Source organism: Pleurodeles waltl, chromosome 4_1 (assembly GCF_031143425.1).
Source record: "Pleurodeles waltl isolate 20211129_DDA chromosome 4_1, aPleWal1.hap1.20221129, whole genome shotgun sequence".
In the NCBI taxonomy this organism is placed as follows: Eukaryota; Metazoa; Chordata; class Amphibia; order Caudata; family Salamandridae; genus Pleurodeles; species Pleurodeles waltl.
In genome coordinates, this window is record NC_090442.1 from 230,072,862 (window position 1) to 230,097,218 (window position 24,357).

The following is a 24,357-nucleotide window of genomic DNA, read 5'->3' on the forward strand; positions in this document are numbered from 1 at the left end:
CAGAGAGCAGAGCAGAAGAAAAACAAAGGAGTTTGGACACAGAGAGAGAACAGAGCAGAAGAAAAACGAAGGAGTTTGGACACAGAGAGCAGAGCAGAAGAAAAACGAAGGAGTTTGGACAGAGAGAGAGAGCAAAGCAGAAGAAAAACGAAGGAGTTTGGACACAGAGAGCAGAGCAGAAGAAAAACGAAGGAGTTTGGACACAGAGAGAGAGCAGAGCAGAAGAAAAACGAAGGAGTTTGGACACAGAGAGCAGAGCAGAAGAAAAACGAAGGAGTTTGGACAGAGAGAGAGAGCATGGACGAAGGAGTATGGACACACAGAGAGAGCAGAAAAACAAAGGAGTTTGGACACAGAGAGAGAGCAGAGCAGAAGAAAAACGAAGGAATATGGACACAGAGAGAGAGCAGAAAAACAAAGGAGTTTGGACACAGAGAGCAGAGCAGGAGAAAAACGAAGGAGTTTGGACACAGAGAGCAGAGCAGAAGAAAAACAAAGGAGTTTGGACACAGAGAGAGAGCACAGAAGACAGAAGAGAAAAACGAAGGGCTGGACAGGGGGGAGCGCAATGGAGTACTTACGGTCTGCTGGAGGTGGCAGGGGCCTGGGCAGGTGGAGCTGCAGCGGCGGGGGAAGCGACCTACCCTAGGGTCAGTGCTTTAAATGGGCCGGTACTCACCGGTACTGAGTACCGGCACTTCTTATTTTTTTCACTCTGAGTACCAGCACTTCTCTGCTGCCAAGGAGAGTACCGGTACTCATGAAGGGTAGGCTCATTAGCTGCTAGTGCTGGTGAGCACTGGGCTCTCAGAGTTGAACCCGCCTCTGACAGCAAAGGTGCTTCTGTCGCCCCGCTGAGCTATTCAGCGGGGATTATGTGCCTAATGTCTGGGTATTTACGATCACGCTGTGTTTGTCAGAACAGGGTCCATTCAGGCCCTGTGCTGTCAATCACATTTACACACTCGTGTGCTTTTGTGTAAAAACAGGCATTGAGGCAGCCCCGCTGTGACAACTAAGAAAGCCATGGGAGGAAAGTTTAAAATGGCTTTGATCCCACCTGAGTCTCTTGAACGAGGGTCTGCTTATGTATGTGTGTTTGCCTGCTGGTATGTGTGTGTCTTTGTGTGAGAGAAAAGCGAATGAAAGAGAGAGAATCTGGGCACTTTAAGGAGGACTGTGTGGAATGCTTTGGGTGTGCGCCTCTGCTTGTTTCTCTCTGTGTGTGCACGTTCAAGAATATATAGTATCGTGCAAAACGACAGCAAATATGTTTGCCAGTAAGATAAATAGCGTTGTGTTTCGCTTACATTTCGTTTAACGAGTTAACTTGTTTTGTTTGTTCAAACACATTTCTCATGGGCCTTGGCATGTGCTGCAACTGGTATATAAGTCAAAGTATCCCATGTCTTGCTCTTAGCCCCGCCCCTAGCCACACCCACCACACTACTAGTAAATGTTAATGAGTACCTGCACTTATTTTTTCCCATTTAAAGCACTGCCTAGGGTCGCTGTCTCTGCCACGCAGCGGCCGCCATAAGAGGGAGGTGGGGGGAGGAGGGGTCAGCTGGGTGCGGGAGGCGGTAGGGAGGGCGACGAATGGGAGCAGGGGGGGCGGGGCCGCACGGGTGGCAGCGGCGGAAAACCAGAGGGCAGGGGCGGGAGGCCGAAAAAGAAGAGTAGATGGAGAAAAAGGGGAAATTCACGGGAGATAGAAGATAAAACGGGCAGCTAGGACAAAGAGAGAGAGTAGAGGAAAAACAAAGGAGTTTGGACACAGAGAGCAGAGCAGAAGAAAAACGAAGGAGTATGGACACAGAGAGAGAGCAGAAAAACGAAGGAGTTTGGACACAGAGAGAGAGCAGAGCAGAAGAAAAACGAAGGAGTATGGACACAGAGAGAGAGCAGAAAAACGAAGGAGTTTGGACACAGAGAGCAGAGCGGAAGAAAAACGAAGGAGTTTGGACACAGAGAGCAGAGCAGAAGAAAAACGAAGGAGTTTGGACACAGAGAGCAGAGCAGAAGAAAAGAACGAGTTACTTACCTTCGGTAACGACTTTTCTGGTGGATACATTAGCTACCTGTCGATTCCTCACCTAATGAATACTCCCATGGCGCCAGCATTCGACGGAAATCTTCTTCCTAGTCTCTGCACGTCGACGAGGACGTCACTCTAGCCCACGCAACGCCGTCTGATGTCATACAGGCAATAAGAGGTCCTCGACGACGTGCCGAGTATCCATATATACAACGTCTATTGCAACCTTGAAGACCAAGAGGAGCGCACTCAAGGATTACTTGGTAAGACCAGAAAGGCAACGGGGAGGCGGGTGGGACCGTGAGGAATCCACAGGTAGCTAATGTATCCACCAGAAAAGTCGTTACCGAAGGTAAGTAACTCGTTCTTCTGATGGATACAACTACCTGTGGATTCCTCACCTAATGAATAAAGTCCCAAAGCAGTACCACGCCCGGTGGCGGGTGCCTAAATGGTCAAACCAAGAAATCCTGCAGCACTGACCGTGCAAAATGGCCGTCCCTTCTGACCTCAGAGTCCAAACAGTAATGTTTCGCAAAAGTGTGAAGGGACGACCAAGTTGCGGCCTTGCAGATGTCAACCACAGGAACACCCCTGGCCAAGGCCGAAGTGGCCGACTTAGCTCTGGTGGAATGAGCTCTAATGCCCTCAGGAGGGTCCTTCTTTGCCAAAGAGTAACAGATTTTAATGCAAAGAACCACCCACCTGGAGAGTGTTCTCTTGTGGACTGCCTTTCCTCTCCTCTTGCCCACGTACCGGATGAACAGCTGATCCTCCAGCCTGAAATCCTTTGTTCTATCAATAAAGAAGCTCAACGCCCTCTTTGGGTCCAGACGGTGCAGTCTTTCTTCCTCTTTAGAAGGATGAGGCGGAGGATAGAACGTGGACAAAGTAATTGTCTGAGCCAAATGGAAGGGTGAAACAACCTTCGGGAGGAAAGCAGCCTGGGTCCTCAACACCACCTTATCCCCATAAAAAGTTGTATAAGGGGGCTTTACCGATAAGGCCTGCAACTCACTCACTCTCCTTGCAGATGTTATAGCTACCAGGAAAACTGTTTTTATAACCAAATACCTTAAGGGGCAAGAATGCATAGGCTCAAAAGGGGACCCCATAAGGAAAGTCAGGACCAAGGACAAATCCCATTGCGGCATAACGAATGGTTTTGGAGGATATTTATTTAGAAGACCTTTCAAGAATCTGATAACAATAGGGGATTTAAATAACGATGGTTGGTCTGGAAGACAAATGAAGGCTGACAAGGCCGACAAATAACCCTTAATGGTAGCCACTGCACAACCTTTCTGCGCTAGAGATAGAGCAAAAGACAAAACGTCCGATAGATGAGCATGTAAGGGATCAATCTGCCTCTCTCCACACCACGCAACAAATTTAGACCACCTATTAGCGTAGATAGATTTAGTGGAGTGTCGCCTGGCCGCTAATATAACATCCACTACATCAGGTGAGAGAGAGAAGGAACTCAGGTTGCCCCGTTCAATCTCCAGGCATGTAGGTGCAGACTCTGGAGGTTGGGGTGTAAAACCTGCCCCTGCGACTGCGAGAGGAGGTCTGCCTGAAAGGGAGACGGAGCGGAGGGCACATTGAGAGTTGGAGAAGGTCGGAGTACCACACCCTCCTTGGCCAATCCGGAGCTATTAAGATGACTAGCGCCCGGTCTTGGCGAATCTTCCTCAATACTCGAGGAATCAAGGGTATGGGAGGAAACGCGTAAAGCAACTGGCCGCACCAGGTTATTTGAAACGCGTCCCCCAACGCTCCCTGCATCGGATACTGGAGGCTGCAGAATAACGGACAATGCGCGTTCTCCAGAGTGGCAAACAGATCTACCCGAGGAAACCCCCACCTTTGGAAGATCAAACGGGCTTGATCTGGATGGAGACGCCACTCGTGGTCTGCTGAGAATTGGCGACTGAGACCGTCCGCACGTACATTCAAGACCCCGGCCAGATGATTTGCTACCAAGCAAATCTGATGGTCCTTTGCCCAGGACCATAGTCGAAGAGCTTCTCTGCAGAGAAGGTACGACCCTACTCCTCCCTGTTTGTTTATGTACCACATCGTGGTAGTATTGTCCGTCAGGACCTGTACCGACTGACCACGAAGGGAAGGGAGGAAGGCCTTGAGAGCCAGACGTACAGCCCGTAACTCTAACAGATTGATATGAAACATCTGCTCCTCTGGAGACCAAAGGCCTTTGATCTCCAGATCCCCCAGATGAGCTCCCCACCCTAGAGTGGAAGCATCCGTTATGACCGTGGCCACTGGTGGCGACTGCGCGAACGGCTTTCCTTGTGAAAGATTGTTGCTCGCAATCCACCACTTCAAGTCCACAGCAGCATCTCTGGAGATCTTGACAGCACCTTTTAGATCTCCTTTGTGTTGAGACCACTGCCTTCGGAGGCACCACTGAAGAGCCCTCATGTGCCAGTGAGCATGCGTGACCAACAGAATGCAGGAGGCAAACAGACCGAGCAGACGAAGGACCTTGAGGACTGGAACTACCGCTCCATTTTGAAACATTGGAACCAATTCCTGAATATCTTGAATCCGCTGAGGCGGAGGAAAGGCTCGACTCAATGTTGTATCCAGTACTGCCCCTATGAACAGGAGGCGCTGAGATGGCTCCAGGTGAGATTTGGGCTCGTTCACCGAAAAACCCAGGTCGAACAACAACTGAGTCGTTGACTGCAGATGATGCGACACAAGCTCCGGCGACTTTGCTTTGATCAACCAGTCGTCCAAGTAAGGGAATACTGCTATCCCTTTCCTTCTGAGCTCTGCCGCAACCACCGACATCACCTTCGTGAAGACTCGAGGTGCTGAAGTAAGACCAAACGGAAGGACCGCAAACTGATAGTGCTGCGATCCCACCATAAACCGGAGATACTTCCTGTGTGACTTGAGCATCGGGATATGAAAGTAAGCATCCTGCAAATCGACAGACACCATCCAATCTTCCTTGTTCAATGCCAAAAGCACCTGAGCTAGGGTCAGCATCTTGAACTTTTCCTGTTTGAGGAACCAATTCAAGATCCTCAGGTCCAGGATTGGTCTCAACCGACCATCCTTCTTGGGAATCAGGAAATACCTTGAGTAACAACCTCGACCCCTTTCCTGCTCTGGGACCAACTCTACCGCGCCCTTTGAAAGGAGGACTTGTACCTCCTGTTGTAGCAACAGGAGGTGTTCTTCTGAACAATAAGATGGGCGGGCGGGATGAGGGGCGGGAACTCCTGAAAAGGAAGGGTGTAGCCTTTTCCCACAATACTGAGAACCCAAGTGTCCGTTGTAATAGTCTTCCACTTGCGGAGAAAATGCTGTAATCTTCCCCCTACAGGAGAGGAGTGAGTGGGAAATGGTGGAAGCCTAAGGCTGCTTTCCCTGCTGCACCCCTCCAGAGGACGAGGAAGAGGCAGAGTGCTGCTGAGAGGCTCCTCTGGTGCGGGCCCTCCCTCTCCCTCTGAAAGATCTATAGGGATGGGAAGAGGTAGGTTGCTGGAATCTCCCCCGAAAGGAAGAGGAGGAAGAGCCACGCCCAAATCCCCGAAACCTCCTGAAAATCCTGGAAGAGGCAGAGGAACAAGGAGCTTGGAGTCCTAGCGATTTGGCTGTGGCCCTGCTCTCCTTAAAACGTTCCAAGGCCGAATCTGCCTTGGCGCCAAACAGCTTGTCCCCATCAAAAGGGAGATCCAATAGGGTTGACTGCACATCTGCAGAAAACCCCGAATTACGGAGCCAGGCCTGTCTCCTTGCCACCACAGTCGTGCCCATTGCTCTGGCCACCGAGTCGGTCGTGTCCAGCCCAGACTGAATAATCTGGGTCGCGGCAGCCTGGGCATCTGAAACAACATCCAAAAGACCCTGGGGAAGCTCCGTAAATGATGAGGAAATGTCATCCATAAGAGCATGAATATATCTCCCCAGGATACCAGTTGCGTTGGTGGCCTTCAACGCCAGACTGCAGGACGAAAATATTTTCTTGGACTGCCCATCCAGTTTCTTCGAGTCTCTGTCCCCAGGCACAGTCGGGAAAGAACCAGGCGCTGATTTGGATGAACAGGAGGCCTGCACCACCAAGCTCTCCGGTGTAGGGTGCCTAGAAAGAAAGCCAGGGTCAGTTGGTGCAGCTCGATACCTCCTGGCTACGGTTCTATGAACCGCTGGGGAAGATACTGGTCTCTTCCACACCTCTAGCACCGGATCCAGCAAAGCGTCATTAAACAGCAATAGAGGCTCTGCCGCAGCTGAGGCCGGATGAAGCACCTCTGTCAGAAGGTTCTGTTTTGTCTCTGCCACCGGCAAAGGCAGGTCCAGAAAACTAGCTGCCTTCCGTACCACTGCGTGAAAGGAAGCAGCCTCCTCCGTGTATTCCCCTGGAGACGAAAGATCCCACTCAGGGGAAGTGTCCAGCCCACTGGCTGTATCTAGACCATGCAGTCCATAACCCGAGTCCTCTAGTTCTCCTTCTTCCAGGACTCGTTGGTACTCCTGCTCCTCTAATAAACGGAGAGCACGTCTCCTCGAATGAAGCCTCTGTTCGATACGCGGAGTCGACAAAGCCTCCGCCGAAGCCGAAGATCGGCGCCGATCTTCAGAAGCCACCGACGCCGCGTCCGGCGCCACAGGTAGCTTCGGCGCCGATGAAAGAGCACTCGGAGCGGATGGACCCACCGGAGTCACAGGACGAAATCCGGACGACGGAATGGAAATCTCCGGGACCAATCCCTCCAAAGTCACCGGAGCGGCCACCGGCGCCGACACCGGCGCCGAGCCCACGTTCCCAAAAGGGAGAAAGGGCATAAAGGGTGCCGGCCGTAGAGGCGCAGGATCACCCAATGAAAAGGCCAAAGGGCCAGCCGGAGCACCCCCTGGAGCCATCTGTTGGAAGATGGTATACATCGCATTTAGGAATGCAGTACTATCGGCTCCAGGGGTGGAAAAAGCCGGATACTGGGGTGCCTGTATCGAAGGCGACCCCGACGCCGGCCTCGACGTCTGCGACGCCAGAGACAACACCAGAGGCTGCACCACTTCAATCACCGATGCCTGTCCAGGTGAAGTCGGTGACGCCGGAGAGGGCAACGGCGTCGCTAAAACCCGACTTTCTCTGCGACATTATTACTGCAGCGAAGGACTACGCAGCAAAAAATACACTGTAACCACGAAAGTAACAGTTGCTCCCTCGAAGATAACCGTTTCTAATGCACGGAAAAAAGGGAACTGACGTCGGCACGTCGTCGAGGACCTCTTATTGCCTGTATGACATCAGACGGCGTCGCGTGGGCTAGAGTGACGTCCTCGTCGACGTGCAGAGACTAGGAAGAAGATTTCCGTCGAATGCTGGCGCCATGGGAGTATTCATTAGGTGAGGAATCCACAGGTAGTTGTATCCATCAGAAACTAAGGAGTTTGGACAGAGAGAGAGAGCAGAGCAGAAGAAAAACGAAGGAGTTTGGTCACAGAGAGCAGAGCAGAAGAAAAACGAAGGAGTTTGGACACAGAGAGAGAGCAGAGCAGAAGAAAAACAAAGGAGTATGGACACAGAGAGAGAGCAGAAAAACGAAGGAGTTTGGACAGAGAGAGAGGGCAGAGCAGAAGAAAAACGAAGGAGTATGGACACAGAGAGAGAGCAGAAAAACGAAGGAGTTTGGACACAGAGAGCAGAGCAGAAGAAAAATGAAGGAGTTTGGACACAGAGAGAGAGCACAGAAGACAGAAGAGAAAAACGAGGGGCTGGACAGGGGGGAGCGCAATGGAGTACTTACGGTCTGCTGGAGGTGGCAGGGGCCTGGGCAGGTGGAGCTGCAGCAGCGGGGGAAGCGATCTACCCTACTGGACGAGGCACATATCACCCCCAGATCTGCTCGAGTGGTAGAGTCAGGGATTTCTCCACAGGGAAAGTGTATTATCAATTAACATCGTCTCTGATCTGCAAGTATTTGAGAAAGGCTATATTTAGTAGTCTAGCTTCTGCTTTAAGGATGACAAAGCTTTTAAATAACCCTTGCAGGAACAAATCTGAGATTGCTGTAATATATCACTCCTGCCAGGTGCTATGAAAGGAATACCCGAAGACCATCCGAGCCTCAGTTAGTCCTCAAAAGGAGCTTGTAGAATGTAATAGATGTATTTTCAGGCTTTTTTTAATCTCTGCCCATGACTGATAGAAAGTCACGAGGGATTTAAATGGACTTGTTTAAAAAAAATCCAGGGTTCCCAAATTTAAACTAAGGGTAGCATCTGCCTGAGCAGAAGAAGAAATGAAACACAAATGCACAGAATCACAATTCTGTGATACATGGTGATGCTCTTCCTCAGAGCTGCAAAATAGTACAGGTGCCAGCCCGGGAGTGCCCACCCACCTCTCCTCAAGGGACATGCAGTAACTTTAAGGCCCTCGTAGGTCTGGTATTGTGCTAGATAAAAACTGTAAACAATGCACTGAGTTTGGAGAAGAAGGGTAGTGAAAATCATAGGAGCAGTAAGTACAGACCTTTAGGTAGAATCACCATTTTTATGGACATTCCTGCCAGTGCTACTGGTAAATGCAGCCTCTTATGAATCACCGTTGTGCACTCCTATATGTGCGTTCCCTCTTCATCTCTGGATTTGAATGCTTTCACAGGTTTACGTTCTAATACCACCCTAAATATTTCAGTCATTCTACCAGGTCTGATGTTTAATTGCCTACCTCCTGCTAATAATACTGAGACTAAGCACCTGATTTAGATCTTGGCGGATGGATTGTCATCGTGATGAATATTCCGTCTGCATATTACTATCTCCATAGGAAATAATGGGATTATAATATGGCGGAAGAAATGCACTTCACATCTGTGATGGAGTAATCCCCTCCGTAAAGACCTTAATCAGACCCTTAGTTTGATTAAGTTGTAGCCTGAAGTGAGTCCATATTCTACAGCTTGCTGTTCAGCTATCTTGATTGCAGCTGGTAAGTCTGCTGTATGCATTGCTGGGATGTCTAAGTGGTTAAATTCACCTGACAGCTGTTAATTATTACTGGGGCTATTATGATTATTTAGCAAATGAAAGTGAGTTATTAGTTGGGAAGGAGGTGGGTCCTTGATAAGTAATTAGTCACAACCCTCTCTCTACTGCAAACAAAATACCCCTCTCTGGGGTGCCATGGGCAGCAAATATGAAATTTATTAAGCCCTAGCAAGGGTTTATGGGGCACACCTCAGCCCAAGCTGATCGGGCTGCTGGGTCTCCTGGGGCAATCCGGGCCCGAGGGCATGCTTCTTTTCCTTTTGTCCTTTTTGTTTTTTTTCTCTTTTTAGACATTTTCTTTTTCATCAGGGTTTCCATGCCTTCTTTAATGTACCCGGGATGTGGACAACCCTTGGGCTGTGTGAGGACTCAATTCTGCATGACCGAGCTTGCTTCCAGCTCAGATATCAGAGCTCTCAATGTGCTGTTGCAGCAGCCATCAGCTTTATAGTTCCTGCCTGCATCCATTTGGGTGGGCGGTGATGGTGTGGGGTCCACTCTCCCCGGACACGTCCATGAGGCGTGGGGGTGGCCTGTCATGATACTCCCAGTGCCAAAGCTTCCCAGAAGCAAATATTGAAGGAGTGCAGCAATGCTCCCTATCCCTACTTTGTCCCTGGGAACTTACGTCCCCTGAGTAAGCCAATAGCTCCTAAGCTGAGCAGCACTCATCTCCAGGGACTCGAGGACCCCAGGGACATAAAATAGTGAAAAGAGGGGAGGGGAGCAGAAGCACGACCACCCACCTCCGTACAGCAAGGTTCTTCTTTCCTTGGGGCCTTGTCCCCCAGCAGAGCTTCCAAGAAGCCAGGCAGGGGACATCAACTTGGTTCCCCAGAGGACCATTCTTCTCTATTGCTTTCTCTGATCCTGGTGGGCTACTTTGGTTGAGGTAAAGTGTGTTTTAGCCACTAGTAGCTAGTATTCCAGGCCTCCAAGCCTGTAACACATTACATAATCCTTGGAGAGCTTGATTTCTTTTTGTTACTGCTATCTCTCTTTGCACAGGACCCGTCCCCTGACTGGACACCTGGCACTTCTCCTGAGCCAAGGGCCTTTGGCAGCAGCCCCCCCAGGGCCCTAAGGCAGAGTGTGCTCCCTGCCTACACCTTCCAGGTTCCACGGCCTCCTTGTTGACAAGGTGGAGAACATGTAAAAGGCTCCTCCTTCTGGAGCTGACCATCTACAGGAACTGGATCAGGTATCTTCTCTCTCCCAGCATGGCATTCCTCCTGCATTACTTTTCCCAGGTCCAGACTGTTCTCCAAAGTCTCTCTCTTAAGAAGGGGTTTTTAATGAGGGTGAAAAGTTCTAGAAGGTAGGCACCCTTCCGCTATCCTAGAGTGATACATCATAACTCCAAACCTGACCCAATCCTCCTGGACAGCATTTTGCGCATTTCCAAGATTACCACCTCAAGTGGTCTGTTGAAAGACCTTCTCTGAGAGCTTAAGTCCCACTCCTAACTGCCACAGTCCCTTCCTTCCAAAACTTCAAAGGGGAGCCCCTTGTGTGACAGGCTCCAGAGGTCTGGCTACCCTACATTGATTCTGTGTGATTGAGCCTTTCTAGTCCAGGTTCAGCTTGAATAGTAATTAGCACATTTAGGCCCTGATTTCGAGCCTGGTGGTCCTAGGACAGTCACATTATGACCGTGACGAAAGCGCTACGGTCCGACCACCGGCATCACCACTTTTTTGCCAGCTTACGGCCTGACGGTGCAGGCGGTCTTAATCTGCCACCCCAGCGATGCCCTGGGGTTATGACTCCCGTTTCCACCAGCTTTTGCATGGCAGTTCCACCACCATGCAAAGGCTGGCGGAGACGAGGTGCCGGCGACCCCATGTGGGCCCCTGCACTGCCCATGAACTTGGCACAGGCAGTGCAGGGGCCCTCATGGACAGCCCCGTCATGCTTTTCACTGCCTGGCTTACAGACAGTGAAAAGCGTGAAGGGTCGCACCCGATGCACCATAACATTTCCACCGGCTCGATTACGAGCCAGCATCAATGTTGTGGGTTATTTACCGCTGGGCCAGTGGGAAACTCATAATAGGGCCAGCAGGCAGAAGACCAGAGTGGCGGTCTTCCGACCTAACGGGTTTGGCGGGCAGCCTCCACCACCCGCCGCCCACCAAACTCGCAATGAGGCCCTTAGTGTCGATCCTTCCTCTCCTCTCCTAGACGTTGACCTAATTACTGGCTAATGGTCCTATTGTGAAGGATGGTCTCAGATCATCGATCTGGCCGTCAGAGTAGTTCCTTGGCCGAGCAGGGTGATTTGAAAGCCTAGAGCTAAGTCATAGAAAAAAAAATAATCTTGAAGTGTGATAAGTATTCCAGATATGTGGAAACTAATGTCAGATCTGCATTTGGTATCCTAGATCAGTGGTTCCCAACCTTTTGATTTCTGTGGACCCCCACTTTAAAATTAATGGAACCCAGGGACCCCTGCTGAATCATCATTAGAATCCGGGGACCCCCGCCTGAGTCATTACTGGGAGCTGGGGACCTAATTTGTCAATATTTGTTAATATTTTTTAATTTTCTAGGCTCTCGCGGACCCCCTGAGAAGGCTTCGCGGACCCCTAGGGGTCCCCGGACCACAGGTTGGGAACCACTGTCCTAGATCATCATCATAATATTGGTGCACCAACTGAGTTTCTAAACCTAACTATGGGAAAACTGTACTTTGGTGCAGAATTTGCACATAGTCTATAACACAGAGAAGTGCACACGGTTTTCAGTAATTACTACAGATGTCATACTTACACTATTAATACCCACTTGCATTATAAGGCCTGCCCAGACCATTATCAATCCTTAAAAGTCCCCTTCTTCAAAAGGCTACCTGAGCATAAACACCGGCCTTGTTTACATGGTACTCTCACATGTTCAGAGCGTGCACATGTGTTCACATGCAACCAGCCCAGAGTCTCTTACCCTATGTGTGAAACATTGGACCTTAGCTTACAGTGAGGTTGACTCAGGTAGAAAGACTCGTCACAGAATAGCATAAAGTTGGTAGTCCGAAAAGCAAAAAATCCAGGGATAGTTAGGGCTAGATGTACGAAGACATTTTGGGGTCACAAACGGCCCAATTCGTAGTTCGTGTTCTCAACTCATTTAACCTTCATTCACATTTGATTACGGGCATTGCTTAATTAATTCGTGAGATAGAATCTATTCCTGGCACAAACCTATGTTGACATGAAAATAAATTGTGAATAGCTCCTTTGTTCTCAAGTAGTTTATAATGCATTTTCAAGTCTGAAGTGAGACTTGAAAATGAATTACAAGCTACTGGTCTTTATGGCTGCTATTCAAGTAGGTATTTATACTTTTTAATAAAAACTGATATAATAAAATCCCTTTAGGGATTACGTACTGTCCCTGAAATCATAATTTCCCACAAGGTTTTACAAAACTAAAGGGTAGTCTCATGAGATAGTCATTTGTATAGTGCTCCTACTATGGTCTTACGACAAGCAGCTTTCACAAATCTCAGTTCTTAATAGCGTTGACAATTTCTTTCTGTTAAAGATTAATGTTAAGACTCCCCAATTAATTCCCTGAGAGGCTAGGTAGCTTGAACTGATCTAAATATTGATTAATGTCTGCAACGTGAGAAGAAGTATGAATTTCATCATTATATAAGCCTATGGAGTAGAGTGGAATACAGGTGCTGTATCCTCATTCATAAGTCAAATCTTTTCTTGTGTGCCCCAAATATTACAAACTGAGTTTTGACTACATTATTACTTTAACATATATGCCAACGATTGTCTAGATGTTCAGCAGTCTCAAAAAAAAATCTTGCTTTTTAGGCCACATGAGCAAGATGTTTAGCTTTAACCTGGGTTTTAACCTCATCTACTTCTTGACTGACAGACGTTTTGTTATTTTCTTCTTCTTTTAATGACTATGAATGTTGCTTCACTAAAATGCCCAACAGTTCCATAAGATATTGTTCTTCTACATATGTATATGTTAGTATCAAAGTATCAAAGATTCTTACCATGTCTCTAATTTATGCACTAGATATGATGTGGAACTTTCATTATCTTATATAAGCTTACTATAGTCTTTAGTTATGTTCTAGAATCTTCTTTTAAGAGAAGGTGTCTTTGAAATGGTCACCTCCCAAATAGCGATTGTCCACCTGCTATAAGAAACCCAGCCTACCTACTGTTTGCCACCTGACGTTTCTGCTACTATCGCTGAATTCTTGACTAGACATTGTATTCTTTCAGCCGTGATAGCACAAAATACATTTTGATGGAACACTGACCATATTGTCAAGGAGGAGGACTAGAAGTTTTTAAAGAAAAGTTTAACTCTGCATTATTCCTTGAATCTAGGGTAGGTATTCCATTTTTTTCAGCTCCCGTCTTGATACTGAGGTTGAACGCTCCTGTTTTAGTCCCTACTCCAGATGAGGATCCAAAGATATTAAGCTTGTCGCTCATCTTTGTGCTTATGTGATCTTAACAGATATTGAAGATGACAGCTCATTGAATAGTAGCAGATGTGGGTCTGCAGAAGTTGTCATACTATTCTGCTTCCGTTGTGATGAAGTGGCAAACACATTTGCTCATGTTAGATCTTCCTCATCACTCTGCATGTCCAGGGCCCTGTCTCCCCCTAGCATTCTACTGTTTTATCCAATTTTGTACAGAAAAAATAACTGTGTAGGAATCCAAGAGTGACTACAATAAGTATTATTTAAGGAACACAATCTATGTAGTCTGTATGTATAGTGTGGTTGCAGTCTACTTGATCTAGCTCGAGTGTCTACTAATTCCCTAGTCAATAAACTTAAGAATGGCCATCGATTGAATCAACAGGTAAATCCAGTTTATGTTTTGGCTGTCTTTCTTGTTGCTTCTTCAGGTTGGGCACAAATGAAAAACATGGGTTTGATGATGTCATGTTAAGAATGATAAAAACATAAACTCAAATGACACAATATTCTGACCCTAATCAATATATTGAGATAGCTATAATGAAGAAATAAGGTTACTACATTTAGAATATCCTGAAGCAGCATCAGAAAGTTAATAAAAAATGAAACATAACACGTTGTGAAGCTAATATTATACAGAGAATGAGAAAGGCAAAAACATGCACAAGAGTTGCACAAAAAAACATTTTCCAGCAGAAACCAAAAGAAGCAACGTATTACCTAGGCATGTAAAGTACTCGCTCTGCCACCACAAAACCCACCCTGAAGAAGAGATTGCTGGCCGGTATGAATGGGAAAACGAGGAACAGCAAGCCGACTAACACCTCCTTGTGTTCTTGTCTCTGTAAAAACCAAGAAAGCAAGATCAGTTAGCGTAGTTAAAAAAACGTTTGGTTTCACAAGAAGAAAATTCTATGAGTCACTTTTGAAATTAATTTTCTTGCAAAGATATCAAGATGAAATACATGAATTCCCTTTGCTGATGAGAACTTCACAGTTCACCCTGAGCTAATAATTCATTTGACTGGTATAGATCTTCACTACTTTCTTCTGTCGCTCACTGCCAAGTTTTACCTGGTGGTGAAGGACAGAAAAAAGGACATCACGTTGTTCACTCTATTTAGGGTTGGGGGTGTAATGCCCTTCCGCCATTGGTCTGAACTCTGACAGGTCATTGGAGGAAGCTTTCCATCATTGAGAGGGGCCCTAATGATGGAAAGCTGAAGGTCCTCCTGATCCTAAACAGGGCGGCCAGACAATTGGAACAGTGTCAGACTACTCTGTCTGGCAAACTATCAATCACTCCCACGAGTCGGGTAACAGCACTGATGACTATAGCAATTACAACTAGTCTAAACTGCTATGAAAAGTTGTCACATAAAGGCTGATGGCCTGATTTAGATATTGGCGGAGGAGTTACTCTGTCACAACGGTGACAGATATCCTGTCTGCTAATATCTAAATCCCATTGTATCCTATGGGATTTAGATACTGGCGGACCCTTACTTATGTCTTTGCAGTGTGTATCACTCAGCTTTTCATTTACAGAAACTATCTATGCAGTGTACCATTAATGCCCACAGATGATACATCCCATGCATAAAAAGACTGCACTTACAAAACCAATGTTGAAAAATGAGTTATTAAGGGAGTAACACAGGCCCCTTCAGCCTCTGAGGTGCAAAGAGGACCCCAACCCTTCTGGAGGCACCCAAGCCCTCTACAGGGGCCTTTATTCAGCCCGAAGTCAGTGAATATCATTGAGATATGGGAAGCTCAGGGGCCCCTCATCACATTCTGTAGTAGGGCTCCATCATATTGCTTTGTTACACAGTTGGTTTCCTCTAGATTGCAAACTCTTAATTTGCAATGCACAAATACCCACAACAGTCCACAAATAGCATAGTGAATCCCAGTAAACATGTTGCGATCCCTTGCGAGAGTCCACTAAAAGGAGATGCTTAAGGGGACTTCCCCTCTCTTTGAGAGTCACAAAGAAAAGTAACAATTCAATGTGAATGCTCCTGCTTTCACTCCACACTTCTGGCCTCATTCTAAGTGCTGTGTTAATTCTGAAATTGGGTACAAATAGAGTTTGTGCTGGATTTTAAATAATGAGTTTCATACAAAGTGCAGTGAGGTGTCTTTTCACTGATAATTTCTTCAAGGCAATACCTATGGAAAATGTGTGTTACACGGAATATTATGCAGTTTAATGATTGCAAAGACTAAATCAGTGTATTACTCCGTGTTGCACAGGGATACATGTGTAATAAGGGACAAAAGGAGAGCCAGTAGTGTACTGAAACTGTGTTTATTCATGGGGTATTTGCTCCCAGTTTCTGCTCTGTGCCAAGTATGGTACTGCTAATGGCTCCTGGGGTAGGAGCAGTGGTGGCGGGTGATCTTTAAAAGTGGTGGGACGTAATCCTTGGCTTGAATTCCAAAGAGCTTTTTCTTGAAGGGTTCCCTCACACTTTCTTGCACTGAGTTTACTGTCTCACTCTGACTCATTCAGTCTCACCTGGTCTCACTAATTCAAGCAGTCTCACTCATTTTACTCTGGCCCACTCTTTCGCACTCAGTCTCATTCTCACTAATACTGAATTAGTCTTACAGCGACTCAGTTTCACACACAGTACCACTCAGTTACACTCACTGTCATCCTCCCCTTTCACTCTGCCATCCACCCTTACACCCCTCCATCCACCCTTCGTCCCATCTGTCCATCCATCCACTGATACATCCCTCCATTTACCCTTTCACTCAGCCATCCATCCTTTCACTCACTCATCCATCTAGCTATCCATTCATCGATCGATCAATTCGCCCTTTCACTCATCCATCCTTTCATCCAGACATTCATCTACCCTTGTCTTTCACTCATCCATACATTGTTTTACTCATCCATCTTTACATATGTCCTTTCACTCATCCATCCTTTTGCTCAGCCATCCATATTTTCCATCCATCCACTCACCCATCTATTTACCCTTCCACTCATCTATCCATCCTTTCACACATTCTACCATCCATCATCCTTTCAATCATCATCCATCAACCCATTCATCCATCCATCCACCCTTCCTTTCACTCATACACCCTCCCTGCCTTTCACTCTTCCATTCTTACGGCCATCCTTTCATTCATTCATCCATGCATCAATCCATCCACTATTTTATCCATCCATCCATCCATTCTTCCTTTCACTCACTCACCCTCCCAAGGTAAATATGAGCCTTTGTCGGCCTAACTGCAGATAGAAGAGGCCCATCAAGAACCCCACCCGCTGGAGCTGTTAAAGAGGTGGGAGGTAACAATGCCCCTGATGCAGGCAGAAGCTTAACTGCACACGTACCTCTTAGTGCACTAGTGCAGCTGTTGTCTACAGTCAATATAAAGAGCACTCTATCATGCTGAGCTCCATAATGTTTTTGTCAAAGTGAAACCAAATGAAGAACTATACACATGTTACTGCCTGGAGAGCAGCCACCTGCACCCCTCCTACAGCCTGTTTTTCTGTTCAATCAACAAATTGTTGCCACCCACTCCCTCCTTGTCCTTGTCACCATTGAAGTGAATGGAGCTTTGCTTTGCTAACTCCTCCCAGGGCCACTGTTCTTGCGCCCCAAAAACAACTGGATCTATTGCATTGTAAATCAGCCCTCCCTCTCCTGTGATGTCACTGCTCTAGCTTGTGCCTGCAGGTCGAAGAAGTCCTCGCCTGGCTGGCACTTACACAGTAGGACATCTGCAGAGTCACTAGGGTTCACCCAGGAGAGTCGGCACACTGTCTTGGAGCAGTGATTTGTTTTCAGCGTCTCTGTGTTTATTTCCCTGACCTTGGCTCTTACGATGGAGGGTGACACGGCAACACCCCTTTTTCCCATGAACACCAGTCGCCCCTGTGTAGAAGGTCTACTGAACATTGTTCAGCTGAGTGCATTGGCAGCAGCAGACGGTTCAGCAAAGGACTAGACTAGAATAATAGCGTCCTCAGTGGGGTAACGAAAGCACTGCAACCCCTGCGGTGCAGGCGGCCCCAAGCTCCAAGGGCCCCCCTCAGCACAGTACGCTGGCCTGAGAGCTCCTGAGTCGGGGAGAGGGGCTCCATGTAATTTGCCGGGTGGCCCCCTCAAGTTTTGTTACGCCACTGAGGATCCGTCTGACATGGTGTCCTCTAGCCATTTAATGTTTGTTTCCAGATACATCACTGTTTTGTGGTCCCATGGCCCCTATCTTGTTTGGGGGAAGGGAGGGATAGCAATGGTGGCACGTGCTGAAATATGCAAGGAGGTTCACTGTCCCTTTGCAGCTCTAATTTCTCTCACTTCATGCTTATCTCACCTTGATTTAGAACGAATCCTTTCGTTGTTCATATCTTAAAATGTATGCACAGTACACACCGAAGTGAAACATCACATCTCAACATTGTACAACTTATCATGTACATTTGCTTTAATATTACTCCCATTAATCAAATATGTGCTGTCAGACAGATGTACAGGCACCTTGCTGTCTTCTACTGAAAGTCACTAGGCAAAATGGATGTTTACAGAATGGAAGCAGGCACACACATACAAACGAGGTATTTTTCACTGAAAGTGCAGAGAATCCCTGCTATACCATAACACATGCGATGCAAGAGTAATTTGGTTCTATTCGATACATGCTGGTCTGACTGTGATCCAGGGAGCCTAAGCAGCACAGCAACACAATATCACTTAACTAGAATGAAATGCTAAAAAACACACCCACACATAATAACAAAACCACTGCACTTTAAAAAGATATGACATGTTTACGATATCTTAATATAGTGGAAAACGTTTCTTTCTTTTTCTGACTGCACTTTGCTAACAGTTTGATACAGACTTACAATGTGTGTGCTGGCATGAACATTAAATGCAAAATTAAACAGGAGCTTAATTTTGCCTGATGAGACAGTAGGGGATGCTAGTGTAGACTGATATTTGCTCTCATCACTGAAACAAGCAGTAAACCAAATAATAAAATTGCCCAAACACTTGCAAGGGGAATGCACGATTGCGCCCCATCAACGATTTTACTGTTTATTAGCAGAATCAACAATATGACCATTTTATCACTTTAAGTAATCTGCACTGGGCATAATTTACTGTATTCCCATTTGAAGGTACTGGAATTGATTACGCAGTATCAATCAGTCAGATGTTTTATGATCACAGGTAAAATCCAGTGCTGAATAAAACATTCAATTATTTTTAGTTATCACCACTCAAATTAATTACTACCGTATTTATCGGCGTATAACACGCACTTTTTCTCCCTGAAAATAGGGGGCAAATGATGTGTGCGTGTTATACGCCGATATAATGTTAAGGTTTTTTTTCCTGAAATTTCCTCTTAAAATGAGGTGCGTGTTATACGCCGGTGCGTGTTATACGCCGATAAATACGGTATATGTCACCAGCTTTCAAGTGCCTGTTTTAATTGCTTTTACAAAGTATTGCAGATACTCCATCTACAAGGAACATCATTATCAAAAATTGGCAATGCTAACAGGTCTGACTTTTAACTGAAAATGAAAGTGAGATCTATTCGCTTTGCCAATGCACTTCTCTGTCACGGGCTGGGACAAGGCCTGCTTGCAGTTATTCTTACCAAGTATTTTACGTCTGGCTGGAGAACGAAGCTGTGGGTGATGTTTGTTCTTGTAATCCATTGGTCTCATCTGTTGTAGAATCCATTTGTACAGGGTAAATTGTAGTTCCAATATAAAAAATTTAGGGTCGAGTCTGCGTAGCATGCACTTAAGCATGCGTTTCGCTAAGCGAGACGCTTTAGGAATTCAAAAGGGCTCAGAGCCCTGTCCACGTCACGTCAGTGTCTTTCATTGGCTCGTGGGCTTGCCTGTTAGAATCTGTTTGATTTCATTAGTGGAAGGCATGCATACGTCATGCCTTTTCTGGTGGATAGCCCTCCTCTAGCGCACCGACCAAGTACAGAAAACATGTGAGGCTCGCTGTTTTCCGTCCGGCTCGTGAACTACTTTTTCTCTATTTTCCCAGCACGATCTCACTTGGCAGAAGTTGAGCGCTTTACATAATATTGACCCTGTTACACAGTTAATTGCACTTTTTCCGGTTACGTACATAAATGCACTTTTGCAGATAGGTTTCATTACGAGTGAAAAGTCGGGTTAGGAGTTTACAATGCTATCAGCTCTAACACGAGCAAACGCGAGACCCGTTGCATTGCAAATGGTTGTTTACATGAGCTTTCAAGGGCATAAACAACAACATTCGGATTACATGGCAAGAATTGATCGATCATTTTCATACCTATACCGAATGGAACTGGAAACTCCTTCTTTGATGTCTTAGATGTGTTACTGTATAAAAGACATCTTAGATCAGATCCCTCTCTCATTGATCTTTCACTGAACTCGCTGTGCACAAGCAGGTCCCTAAGGGATTTGCTTTTTCTGTATGAAAATCTGGGTTTTTCTTTTATGCTACTGTCATATTCCTAAAACTTAGAAAACTAAATTATTGAAACAAAAATATTTTGACATCAGCACAAAGGAGGGCACTAAAAGGACTAACAGACAACAAAAGCATAGTAATTCGCCGAGCGGACAAGGAGAGGGGCTGACACAACTGCAGCGTAGTCAGGCAGCTTTTAACTTGCCAACCGGACACAGTGACATAAACCCTTTTGCCAAATCAAAACCTTCATTTTTAATATTTATAAGTCAGACCTAGAGAGGGCCTTGGTAGTCCAAAAGGCAGGTTGAAAAATATTCAAAAGAAAGACATGCTCCTTTTGTGGTTGACATGTCACCATTGGATAACATGGGTGAAATGAGCCCACGTAGTAAGTGCTAACTTCCATTTGGGACCACCAAACATAGTAAACCAAGGTATCAAATTGTCATATTAAACCTGACAATGAAAAATTTCAATTTAAAGTAACTTTTAAAGCACAAGCAACTTTAGAACATCTCCACTTTCTTGTCCCAGAGTTCTGGAAGCCATGGCTGATTAACTACAGAAGTTGTCACCTGAGAAAGCCTGCCGACCTCCTCTCAGGAGGTGTGAAGCAGTCCAAGGAAGGAGAGCAAAGGTGGTCTTTGAGAGGGGAGGTGTGACCTCCTTCTGATAGGATGGTCCAAGGGCGGTGGGAACAGATGGCCCAGCTTCAAAGGGGCTACCGCTCCTGGGAGGCAAATGCCAGTCACACCTCAGCCTGCCCGCTCTTTATTCAGGTAGACAGGTTGACATCTCCAAAGGGGGGAAACCTGTTGCAGACCGGTTTTCCAGGAGAGGTGGTTCATTATACTGGACACATCTTAGGGGTGTGCATACAGCTCTGACCAGGGAAGAAGGGTCCCATCATTTTAGATTTGGGCAGAAAGATGCACTTTGTATTGTTAAATGCCAACCCCCACAGGAAATTATGTCAGAAGGGATAGGGTTGCCCTGTGGGATTTGTAACTCCATTGGCTAGGGAGTCCTCCCTATCCACAATCTCGAAATTGGCATCAAAGTGGCACCCCAGACTTCCAGCTCCAGAACACTGCTGGACACAGAAAGGATAGAAGAAGGACTGTACCTGATGAACGCGTAGACCTCAGAAAGAAAGGCTGCACCTGCACTTGCTGCATCCATTGAACCAAGCCAGAACTTCAGAGAGGAAAAGGCTGCTTCTACTGTTGACTTCGTAGCAAGGGACCCCAAGGTCTTGGCCTGCTCCCACTCATGCCAAGGTTGTTGGCTGACTGGGATGTGAGCCCTAGTCAAGCAACAGCCACAATCCCTTTTAGGGTGAACCACAAATAGTCACTAAATTAACCTGTGCTTAACCCCGGGTAGATTGGCACAAAAGCAGTCAGGCTTAACTTAGAGGCAATGTGTAAAGTATTTATGCGTCACACAAACAGTAATAAACTGAAAATACAACATAAGAAAATCCCAAACCAATTAAAAAACAGAGAAAATTGTAATAAATTATTTAACACCAAAACAACAAAAATTCAATTAGTTGAACTGGAGTTATGAATTTTTAAAGTTTATGGTTCAAAATAGTTCATAAAAGAGTAACTCACCAACAGTGGACATCTAGGCATGCTAGATTGGGGCAAAGTAAAAAATAAAGGCTGACAGCGATAGAGCACAATTTGAATACACAAAGTGTATTGGGCCCAATCAGTGCTTAACTCCGGACTTACAACATTTTTGAAGAAAAAGCATCTGAGAAGGAAGAAGTTCAGTGAGGCAAAGCTGCCGAAGGGTCAGAGAACGAAGTATCATCATCGGATAGCCCTGGAGCGAAGCCGCGGTGAAGATTTTTACCTTCGGACTTAGTCATTGAGATGGAAGTTGAAAATTGCCAGCAGGATGAAGCAGAAGAATGTAGTGAAAGACAGTTCCATGAGTTTGGATACTCCTTTGGAAAAGGACCACATAAACGGATTTGCTTCTGCAGAGAAAAACATTGTGGAAGAAGCCACAAAGTCAATCCGACCAGCCATGCACCTTGGGTGGATAGGTGAGCAGGTTGATCCCAGTCTCCTCCTAGTACTCTGAGCACTTTTTGGCCACATATTGTTAAAATCCTCAGTTTTGAAAACTGGCCATCTAGTCACCTTTAGCACCACAACCTAGGGTCCAAGAGGGTGGGGGAACCTCTTAGGGGTTCATGACTCACTAAGACGGGGTCTAGGTGCGGGTTCAAGATGGTGGGAGCCTGTTATGTCCTGTGGCTCTAAACAGGAAGCCTTCAAACTAGCCCTTAGAATAACTTCCGGAAGTCCCGTGTGCAGGTGAAGATGCAGGACTCAACAGCAGGGCTGACCTCTGAGGATTCAAGGCAAGCTCTAGGCAACAAAGCAGACCTTCCAGGTAAAGCAGCTGTCTGGCAGAGTGCACAGCAGGTCACAGCAGCAGGCAGTCATCTGAGAGTACTTCTGCAGCTCCAGTAGTGAAGTGAAGAATGGGCTTGAGAGCCCTATTTTCGTACTTTGGTGCCCTGCTCCTAGAAGGTGTGAGAAGTACCTAGAAGACATCTTTGAAGTCCTGGGAGTTTCCCGACTTCCCTGTCCTGGCCCTAAGTTGGCTGCAGTGACAATAGAGGGTTGTTAGGCCTATTGAGGGGAGATAGGGCACAACCTATTCAGGTGCAAGTGGGACTGTGCTCCGCTCTGCCCCCCCCATCAAGCCTTATTGGCCTATTTAGGCACTCCTAATCCCACTATTGTGTGACTGTCTGGGAGGAATTCACAAAGTCTGCCAGCTACTCCCAGTCATGTGACCGAAGACAGGCTGCAGGCACACAAGGCTAAGGGCAGACAAATGCCAACTTTCTAAAAGTGGCATTTTCAAAACTGTAATGATAAATTCGACTTTGCCATTAAAGAGGGTTTCTCATTACAAGTCTATAGGTACCAAACATGACATTTCTACCTCCTCTAATTTAGGACTTACAGCTTTTTACATGTAGAAAGGAATCCCCAATGTTATCCCATGGGAGGAGTAGGCCTCACAGAAGTGAAAAACAAATTTGGGGGTTCTTCATTACCAGACATGTAAAACTTAAAAGTATGTGTTTTTTTTTAAATTACACAGCACCCTGCCCTATAGAATACCCTCGGTCTACCTTAGGGGTCACTAATACATAATAAAAGGGGAGTCTGACGCTTGGCAAAGGGTTTTAAATGCTAAATCAACAAGTATTCCACTCTACAGGGACTTAGAAGTAAATTAAATATGCCAATTAGGTATATTCTAATTGTACCTTGTTTTAGGGAGAGAGCACAAGCACTTTAGTACTGGTTGGCAGTGGTAAAATGCAAAGAGTCTTAAGGTCAACAAAAATGAATTCAGCAAAAAGAGGAAAGTAAAAGGCAAATACTTAGAGGGTGACCCTGCAGAGATGATCTTTTCCAAAAAGAACCAAAACTCCACCAGGTAGCTGGACTTTGCCTGTCTGTCTACATCGAGTCCAGCACCGGCTTCAAGCTGCAGAGGACCCCACCAACCTCACCATTGATGAGAAAAAGAAGCAAAAAAGGCATTTAAGTGCAAAAGTTAAATCTTGGCCAGGGCCAACCAGACGACCACCTCTGACCACAACTTCCATAGCATTTGTCCTATAGCTTCGACTTTGCCCGGAATCATCTTGTTCAAGGCTCATATACTACTCCTAAGAGTAAAAAGTGGTGATTTAAAAAAATGTTTTAAACGTTTTGGAGTAAAAAGCAATACCTTATGAAAAGCTTGCAAAAATCATAACGTTTTGATATTGGTCGTTTTTATGTCTATTTAAAGATAAAAATATATACTATGTTTATAACTTGGAGTGAGATTGTCATTATTTTGTATTTTTAACTGTTCTGTGCCGCAGCTACCCACTACTGAGCTAAGGTTTAATTTACCAAAGCCTAACCGGACCTGATACAGAATAGTGACATTATTACTTAGTTAGGTTTTACAAACACCACAACTAATAATCGACTTTATCTGAGCCATATGTTGCAAAGGTATTACCTAAGACATTTTACCTGTGTGTGCTAGCCCAACTTTATGTGATCTTTACTTCTCTATGCACCTCACTCACTCACCAGGCCTATTTTTACAGCGCCCTCAGATTAACTAACATGTATTTTCCTCATTACACCCACAAACCAAAAACAACACCCCTTGCTCCTTCAGTAAAACCTCACTGCAGCTTTGTTTGACAACCACATAACACCATATTTCATCATATCATTAACAAAACTCAGTTTATCACAATTCCTGTCCAGTAACACTACATCATCACACACTTACATTCTACTT

General features: G+C 46.0%; 1 protein-coding gene across 1 annotated transcript in view; it reads right to left on the reverse strand.

The window, feature by feature from the left end:
• TMTC1 (transmembrane O-mannosyltransferase targeting cadherins 1) overlaps positions 1-24,357 on the reverse strand; it is a 958,188-nt gene that overhangs the window by 367,088 nt on the left and 566,743 nt on the right. The window contains exon 9 of the mRNA XM_069228190.1: positions 14,258-14,379. Within this exon, the coding sequence (XP_069084291.1) occupies positions 14,258-14,379 (122 nt within the window). The remainder of the gene's footprint in view (positions 1-14,257; positions 14,380-24,357) is intronic.